Source organism: Didymella exigua (assembly GCF_010094145.1).
Source record: "Didymella exigua CBS 183.55 unplaced genomic scaffold M421scaffold_49, whole genome shotgun sequence".
Taxonomy (NCBI): Eukaryota; Fungi; Ascomycota; class Dothideomycetes; order Pleosporales; family Didymellaceae; genus Didymella; species Didymella exigua.
In genome coordinates, this window is record NW_022984823.1 from 38,553 (window position 1) to 48,127 (window position 9,575).

Sequence of the window (9,575 nt, forward strand, 5' to 3'; positions counted from 1 at the left end):
GTAAGCACACCATTTTAATCCTCTCTTCTTGGAGATTACAATAGTAATGCTTAGGTAAGCATAGCGCTATACCTAAAAAGGAAATACGTTAGAGAAAGATTATAAGAACAAAGTCTTATAACTTTACAAAGAAAAGAGCTAGATACTTATTACTAATAGGTTCTTAGGCCTATAGTAGGACCTCTACTTTATAGATTATTACATAGTAAAGTTAATTATTAAGGTACTATTAATATTTATCCTATTCTTAAAAAATTACTATAATATCTTAGTTAAGACTATTAAGGTAGATAACAAGATAGCTATAGTTAAACTAGGTGTATTAAAATAGCTAGTAACACAAGGAATTATTGTAGAGCCTTTAGCGCTAGACACACAAGCACAGAATAGTAACGCAGAACGCTTAGGGGGTGTGAACAAGGAGAAAGCTTGCGCAATGTAACTTGATGCTAACCTCTCCTAGGAACTATAGCTAGAAATTACAAGGGCGGCAGTATACCTCTACAATTAAACACTAAACTACGCAAAATATTAGAAAATACTATATAAAATATTCTTTACGTAAGTTGCCTTTAGTAATAGAATAGTAATATTACTATAAAAACCTAACCTTACGCACCTAAGAGTATATAGGTGTAAAGTGTTTCCTATAACAGACAACACATATAGAGGTAAATTATGTCTTTAATAACTAGACCTAAAGGCCTAGATTAGCTATCTAGTAGGCTACTAGTTATTAAACATCTATTAAATCTAGATACTATTACTTAGTAAGGTAATAAGTGTAACGGGCTAGGCCCGATGGTAGCGCCTCGGCGCTCGCCGGCCTCGGCCAACCTCCGAGAGGAGGTGCCTGCCCAGCTGTACCCCCAGTCAGGAGGTCCCAATCTTGACTAATTGTGTAACCTCCGCACGGAGGACATAAAAGTCTGCAGACCTCCGCCTGCAGCCACTCCTCAACAAATCCATTTGATTCATACTTGCAAATAGCCCGCAGAGGCCAGCTCCTTACAATAAGCACTTAAGATATTATATTTAATAAAGACATAGTATTTAATAGGAGAATTAAGGACCTTATAGAGAACCTTATACAAAATATACTTAAAGAAATAGTAATATATATATAATCTATTAAGCTACTAACACCTACCTAGTAACTAGAAATAAATTCCTTTTATAAGGATAAAGCCCTAGCAGAGCTGTTACCACAAGACAAAGCAGACCTGCTAGGCTACTATTACAGACAGAAGATACAGGATAGCTATCCTACCCCTCTATTAACAGCGCCACCTGCAGCACTACTTGCAGGCATTATAGCTAGTGATTAAACAATTCTAACGCAACAAGCGTCCTTAACTACTATCCTGTGGGCAGCATTTATTCCTTGCAGGAACCTAAGCTAGATGTGTTAGAACATATAGAGGAGAAGTAATAGACAAGGCTAAGATAATAAGAATACTTACTAAAGGCTTAAAGCCCTATTAAAGTTAACTTCTACCTCTACCTACATTCTAAACTAAGCTTAAGGATTACCCTATAGGTAAACTCTTTTAAGAAGCTAAGCAAGAGCACCTTATAAGCTACTAAGAAATAAAATTATAGTTAGAAGTACTACTTTAGAAAATTAGACTAATAGGATAATAGATCCTTAACTATATATAGGTATATACCTATAAGCTTAATAGACATTATTAACTACTAAAGTATAAGGCATAACTAGTAGTTAGAGGTAATTAACAACATAATATTACATTACAAGACACCTACATAGCCACGCTTGCTAGCTAATGTAACGGTCTAGACTCTAAAGCTAAAGAAGAGCTAGAGCTAGCCGGTTACATTAGCTTAGCCGGCTTGGCTTAAGCTAGATATATATTATCTACGCAGTTAACTAGGCGTCTAGTTAACTTGTGCATGCTTTTTAGCAAAAGTTGTTAGGAAGTAGATATCCTTTATTGGCCTTTGGCCAGACTACTACAGCTAATCCTTTCAAACAATAATAGCTATAGCAGCTCACTATAACATAGAGCTTAAACAATACAACATTACTAACACGTTTGTTTATGCTATAATAGACAGAGAGGTCTACATAAGGATGCCCTAAGGCTATTAGAAGCCTAGCACAATACTACAAGTAAACAAGGCACTTTACAGCCTGCGCATCTCTCCCCTCCTCTAGCAGAAGAACTTCACTGTAACACTAAAAGCACTAGGTTTCTAGACTATGCCTCACAAACCCTTCTGTCTAACTAAGGGTAACGTAGATTATCACCGAGCCGGCCATATCACCGAACCAGCCACTTTCTCTTGGCACGACCACCTTTTACCCTAACACAACATGCCTTAACAACAACAACTTTAGAATACTACTAGAGAAGGCAGAGTTATCCTTACTATCTAGGCCTTCTATGCTAGCTAATTTTGCAGTATCTATAGTGCTGCTAGAGCGTTGAACGTACCTTATTAGCAGGTCTCTAATCACCTTTGCAATATCACGTTTTAACTAGATATACACACTAATTACTAGAAACTTACTATACTAGAGGAGCAGACAATTATCTAGTATATACTTAACCTTAATTTGCAAGGATTTGCACCCTAGCTATGTAAGGTGGCAGATATAGCTAATAAGATACTTAGTGTGCGTAGTAAAGAGCCTGTTAGTAAACTATAGGCTAGCAGGCTTGTAACGCGTTTAGACAAGCTTAAAATAGCCTTTAATTAAGCTAAGGATAGACAGAGGATACTATAGGAAGATCCTAAGATAATTAGTATGTAGTTTAAGCTAGTAGAGGATACTTAAGTTAAGTATAGTGTTTGTAATAATAATATATACAACTTTAATAAAACTAGGTTCTAGATAGGTGTTGCTTTGTCTTTAAAGGTTGTAACAGGCTTAGAGAGACGTGCTTAGCTAGAGCTTGTTCAGCCAGGTAATTGCAAGTAGGTTACCATTATCTAGAGCATCTGCGCTGCTAGGTATACAACCCTGCCTTTTATTATCTACAAAGGACGCGTCCATATCTCTGCCTAGTATAAGGAGATAGATATACCCTATAATTAGAAGCTCTTAGTCTCTAAGAATAGTTAGACAAACAACATACTTAGCCTTAAGTAGTTAAAGTACTTTAACACATATATAAAGACGTGTTAGGTAGGAGTGTATATGTTACTTATCTTAGACAGCTATAAGAGCTATCTTAACTAGGAGTTTAAGGACTATTACCTAGAGAACTAAATCCTTACTCTCTATATGCTACCTTACTTATTACACATCCTCTAGCTACTTAATATAGTCTATTTCTTGCTATTAAAGCGTAAGTACTCCTAACATGTTTAAGACTTAGCACACTAATATATCTTCTATATTAATAAGGAAGGCTTCCTACTAGCCTTTAGGGATATGTTCCTTAATATATTTATAAAGGTTAACTACTAAAAGGCCTTTAAGGTATTAGGGCTTATTCCTACTAATATATAGGTAGTGTTAGATTACCTTAAAGTGTAGCTACATACTCTACTAGTAGTACCTCTACCTAAAACACTGTAGCAATCTAAGACACTAAGCAATACACATAAGTTTAGGTCTTAATCTAAGCTTATAAGCAACTCCTTCTAATAATTACTAAGTGTAGTGTAAGAGGGGTTCTTAAAGCTTATAAAAGGGGCTAAAGAGATGCTATATAAAAACATCCTTATTAAGGCCTGCGTGTAAGAGCTTAAAGAGCAATTAGTAGTAATAACTAAGAGAAAATCGCGTAAGAGAAAGTAGATTCAGCATAGTGGCACACTTAAGTATGGCCTAGCAGCATTGCAGGTAGCTGCTGAGGCGTGTGTAGCAGCTCAGCCATCTAAGAAGACTTAGGGTAGAGGTGGTTAACTAGGAGCTTAGTTAACTGTTTAGCGCTATAGGAACTGCAGCAAAACTAGACATAACGCACAAACATGCTAGGAGGGTGTAGAAACATCTTCTAAATCTAATGTAAGCACACAGTATACTAGGTCACTATTTAATAGTAAGTAGTTGTAGTTGCAGTAACTTGTGTTAGTTGTGCTAAGAGAAAATGGCTGGTTCGGTGATATGGCCGGCTTGGTGATAATCTACGTTAGTATTATTATCTTCTTTTATATTAATAATATTATCCTTATATACAACAAATTAAAAGAGTAAGAGGTAATATAGATAATTAGCCACATACAGAGTTGTAAAGTTATAAGACTTTGTTCTTATAATCTTTCTCTAGCGTATTTCCTTCTTGGGTATAGCGCTATGCTTACCTAAGCATTACTATTGTAATCTCCAAGAAGAGAGGATTAGAATGGAGTGCTTACGAAGCCTGTATCTCCTCTCGTTCTTAAGATATGCTGTTCTCTATTTTTAGTAACTAGAGATGTTCTAGACCCTCTGCTTACAAATAGAGTAGCCTACTCTGTAAGATGCTGACGTATACGATTACGCATGCACCTACGTAATCTTGCTTGCATATGCAGCAATACTAAGCATAGATAAAGTAGACCCACTTAGAGGAGTCTAGAACGTTCTGCTTAGAAATACAAACAGAGGAGAGGAAGCATAAATACCTCCAGCTCTCCCCCCTCTGTTCGCTCTGTACCTAGCCTAGGAATCTCTACCTAGTATCTAATATAATAACTTGTCTATTATATTACATAACCCTACCTTACCTCTATTAGGCTATACGCTTCCTATTTGGACAAAGCTAGTCTAGATTTGTCTAGGTCCTTCTAGACTAGGAAGAAAGTAGTCTAGTCCTTCCCCTACTTTCTTTACAAGAGTAAGTATACCTGCACAGGAGGGCATAACCTATAGTAGTTCCTTAGCATAGAGATTATACAAGACTAAGCAAGCAAGAAAATCTACCTATCTTAGGCAGCGTACTTAGACAAAATTAGTTGCCTTGCTAAGAACACAACTATACAACATAACACTCTAATAGGTACAACTAAACTACAGCTAAGGAGCAGACTAGCAGCGCTAGCAGAAATTAACAAGTATTAGCGCAAAATTGGATCACTGCTGTTTGCTGCAGTTACCACGTGTAACGGGCTAGGCCCGATGGTAGCGCCTCGGCGCTCGCCGGCCTCGGCCAACCTCCGAGAGGAGGTGCCTGCCCAGCCGTACCCCCAGTCAGGAGGTCCCAATCTTGACTAATTGTGTAACCTCCGCACGGAGGACATAAAAGTCTGCAGACCTCCGCCTGCAGCCACTCCTCAACAAATCCATTTGATTCATACTTGCAAATAGCCCGCAGAGGCCAGCTCCTTACACCACGCAACCTGACATTGCGTTCGCCACATTAAGGCTTGCCTGGTTCCTCACCAATCTAGGCATCAGCCACTAAGATGCTGCGGACCAGGTCCTTCTATATCTACTCAACACTAAACAGCGATCACTATAGCTTAGAGGAGGCATTAGCCTCTAGGTAGCAAGTAACGCGTCCTTTGCTAACAACACTATAGACAGAAAGAGCTCCTAAGGCTACACAATTAAACTCTTTAGCAGCCTTATTATATAGAAAGTAAATAAGCAGGATACAGTAACAATATTAATAACTAAGGCTAAGCTTCTTACTCTTACACAGGTTGTAAAAGAAGTACTCTTTATCTTAAGGCTTTTGTGTAAACTACACATTAATATAGACGTATATGCTATTACAATATAATAAAATAATAAATAAATAATTTAACTAGTTACTAAGGAAGTGTTGCAACTATATACTAAACTTTAGCATATAGATATCTACAACTACTAGCTCTAATAGGAGGTAGCTACTAGAAAGATTATTATAGAATATGTCTAGTCTGTAAGCATAATAGTAGACAGACTTACAAAGGTACTCCTAGTAAACAAGTAGGAAGGTTTCCTCTAGTAACTTAGTCTAGTAAACAGGGAGTTAATAGAAGTGCTAAACAGTATACCTCTAGACAGGATTTAAGAATAAATTAAGGACCTTACATGCGCATAAATAGTTAGTATAAAGAGTTTCTAAGCTAAAGGGGGTGTGTTAGATAAGAGCAAGCAGCAAGAGGTTAGATCTGCGCAATTGAGCAGGGACCTGTTGTGCAGCTAATCAGCAGTTGCTAGGTCGATTAAGCGAGACCTGGCAACTCCTGATTGGCCCGCACACCGGCGGCCGCGAACAGCGCTAATTCCCCCCCCACTTCAATCCTGTAGCAACCAGCACGACGCTGACGGCAACACGATCGCCACGATCATCAATATATCATCATACCACCTAAGATCTCGTTAAGCACATACTCTGGCTCACAGTACGAGCATCTGACACCTTCAGCCACCTTTACCAAACATGAATCCTGACATTGTACCAGAGTTGTGGCCTAAATTAAGGCCAGTATTGCTGCTGCCTGAAAAGACGATGTGGTGAGACTGGTTAGCGCCATCTGTTGTCTTCGTGATTGCCTGCTCTAAGAACTTGTCTTGGGCGGCAGCGATCTCCTTTAACACAGTGATAGCTTCACTTTCTCCAATAGCAGATACTTCCGTGTCGCAGAGCTCGCGCTGTGCCTGCTGGATGGCTGGAAAAAGCTCGACTAAGCTGTCGACCAGCTCGGTGATGTCTTCAATGAGGCGACGAAACTGTTTCTCCTGGTACAGCGCCCACTTGGCCCTTTGCCGTACGCCAGACCGGTTCTGTCGCTCGATAGCCAGCTGCCGCATCTTGTTGTGAAGCTTCGCCATTGCTGGGTCTAGATCTGTCTGCGGGTCGTATACAGCGAGGCTATCGTCTTGAGGCGCTGTCCGACTCTTATAGCTGTTTGAAACGCCTTCAGCTCCTGCGAATAGTTCTACGATCTGGCCAAGCAAGGCCTCAGCGTGTTTGATAGTTGATTCTGATCCAAAACGTCCTTGGAGCGAGGCTGTATTTCGAACATCCTCGTCCAGATTCAGAGACTTGCCCCACCGCGACAGGCGGAGTCTTGCGTTGTCGAGTTTGAGCTGGCTTGTCTGGAAGTCTTTTCCAAATGTGCGGCCAAGCTGGACGAACTCGAAGCACTCAACTGTGTTGTTGAATAGGCCGGCGAGGGCGACGACACCAACAACAAGACCGGCTGCCTCTGCCATGTTGGGAGTGGAGACAATGATGATGGTGGAGACGGGAGAGGAGAAGGTGATACTAAAGAGGTATAAGTTACTTCTTTTTAACACTTGCTTGGGGCTGTTCAGCGCACAAGCAGCAGCATCAGCAGAGAAGAGGGGTGCGATTCTCTTATATAGGCGCGCAAAATCAGCCAGCCACTCAGCTGAAGAGCCAGCCGCTCAGCTGAATAGCTAGCCTTGACGCCCACGACGGCTCAGCCTCACGCACCAGAGCAGCTATCTTCCTGCGTCAGGCTCTCTTCATCATACAAAAATCAGGTCACTGTCAAATACTATGGCCAACCCTAGCTACAATATCACGCTCGCAGGTGACAACAACCAGGGGCTGCAGGTGGGACACAACTCTGGCGGTATCTACAACATTGCTGCACCCGGCAAGTGCCCGCCCCGCCCCCGCCTAATGCCGCCCCACCAGGCCCGCAAACTCTCAGTAAAAATGGATCGCTGATACCTCAACTGTAGGCTACGAGAACACCCTTGGTCGTCTACCGCAGGCTGCCGATGCGCCCTTCAACTCGTTCGCGAAGCAGCACGAGCCTGCATGCCTCCCTGACACGCGCGTCGCTCTCCTCGATGAGATACACAGGTGGGCCGACGGGCCAGATGAGCGGTGCATCTTCTGGCTGAGCGGCCTGGCAGGCACGGGCAAGTCGACGATCGCGCGGACGGTCGCGCGCAGGTACCACGACAAGCGTCTAGCAGCCAGCTTCTTCTTCTCGCGCGACGGCGGCGACGTCGGGCACGCTGGCAAGTTTGTGACGAGCATTGCAGTGCAACTCGCGCATAGCGTACTAGCAGTGCGGCAGCATATCAGCGATGCTGTTGCGGAGCGCAGCGACATTGCCAGCCAGTCACTGCGCGACCAGTGGCAGCACCTTGTTCTCCGTCCGCTGTCGAAGCTGCACGAGTCTGAGTCGTACATTGTAGTCGTCGACGCGCTCGACGAGTGCAACAACGAGCACGACGTCCGCATTATCGTGCAGCTGCTGGCCGAGGCGCGGCCATTGCTGACAGGCGCCCGACTGCGGGTGTTCCTGACGAGCAGGCCAGAAGTGCCGATCCGGCACGGGTTTAGGCAGATGGCGGAGACAGAGCACAGAGACGTGGTGCTACACAACATCTCGCCGTTGATTGTCGATCATGACATAGGGATTTTCCTGGAAGACACGCTTCAGTCCATCGGGCGAGAACGCTGTCTGCGCGCTGGCTGGCCTGGCGCAGAGATCATTGTGCAGCTAGTGCAGGGTGCGAGCGGCCTGTTCATATGGGCTGCTACTGCCTGTCGCTTCATCCGCGACGGAAAGCGGTTTGCGGCTAAGAGGCTCGACACAATTCTAAGCACTAACAGCAACACTGTAGCTGCGCCAGAGAAGCATCTTAACGAGATATATGTGACTGTACTCAGAAGCTCAATCCCTGCAGAGTACACAGACGAAGAGAGAGAAGAGCATTGTGACATGCTAAGGTATGTCGTCGGAAGCATTGTGGTACTGCTTTCTCCATTGTCTGCAGGGTGCTTGATTGCACTGCTTGACGCTGCAGAAGAAGACATCAGCCAGACACTTGAGGATCTGCATGCTATTCTAAACATCCCAGAAGACCCGGCCCAGCCGCTTCGTCTGCACCACCCTTCGTTCCGCGACTTCCTGCTCGACAAAAAGAGATGCGGCGACGACAGCTTCTGGGTAGACGAGAGGAACACACACAAGAAGCTGGCGTCCTGTTGTCTTGAGCTTATGTCTGGGCTAAGCGGCCTTCGTCAAGACATGTGCGGCCTTGTAGGCCCTGGAGTGCTAAGGATTGAGATTGATGAGGGGACAATTGCAAGCAGTCTGTCACCTCATCTGCAGTACGCGTGTCGCTACTGGGTCAGTCATCTTAAGCAAAGTCAGCACAACATCACCAACAGCGACACGACGCACATCTTTCTTCAGAGGCACCTTCTCCATTGGCTCGAAGCTATGAGTTTAATAAGAGAGTTGAGCCAATGCGTTCACTTACTTGACATCCTTCAGGCACTTACAAGCGTAAGTTCTAACTATAGATTGCCTTGGTGCTGTGCTAACTTCTAGATAGCCGTCTGCAAGCATTGTTCGAAGCTTTTTACACGATGCTAAGCGATTTGTTCTACGATTATAGTCTGTACTTGCAGATGCACCGCTGCAGATATATTGCTCGGCACTTGTGTTCGCACCAGAGAGGAGTCTAATACGACAATCCTTTGTGGATGAAGTGCCAGAGAGGGTCAAGATGCTGACCATGAAAGAGGAAGATTGGGATGCTTGTCGCAGCACGCTGGAGGGCCATTCTGAGTATGTCAGCGCGGTGGCTTTCTCGCCAGACGGGCAGCTGGTCGCGTCCGCATCCTACGACAAGACAGTACGGCTGTGGGAGGCGGCCACAGGGACGTGTCGCAGCACGCTGGAGGGCCATTCCT

General features: G+C 43.6%; 2 protein-coding genes across 2 annotated transcripts in view; one reads left to right on the forward strand and one right to left on the reverse strand.

Annotated features, from left to right (window-relative positions):
• Nucleotides 1-6,105: 6,105 nt before the first annotated feature.
• Nucleotides 6,106-7,206, reverse strand: M421DRAFT_425709 (small s protein). Its single transcript, XM_033594173.1, has one exon. The coding sequence runs from the start codon at nucleotides 7,100-7,102 to the stop codon at nucleotides 6,308-6,310; it is 795 nt and encodes a 264-aa protein (XP_033443737.1). The 5' UTR covers nucleotides 7,103-7,206; the 3' UTR covers nucleotides 6,106-6,307.
• Nucleotides 7,207-7,412: 206 nt separating this feature from the next.
• Nucleotides 7,413-9,575, forward strand: part of M421DRAFT_104373 (uncharacterized protein) — a gene marked incomplete at both ends in the record, with an annotated part of 3,462 nt that continues 1,299 nt past the window's right edge. The window contains 3 exons of the mRNA XM_033587009.1: nucleotides 7,413-7,488; nucleotides 7,601-9,165; nucleotides 9,278-9,548. Of these exons, the coding sequence (XP_033443738.1) occupies nucleotides 7,413-7,488; nucleotides 7,601-9,165; nucleotides 9,278-9,548 (1,912 nt within the window). The remainder of the gene's footprint in view (nucleotides 7,489-7,600; nucleotides 9,166-9,277; nucleotides 9,549-9,575) is intronic.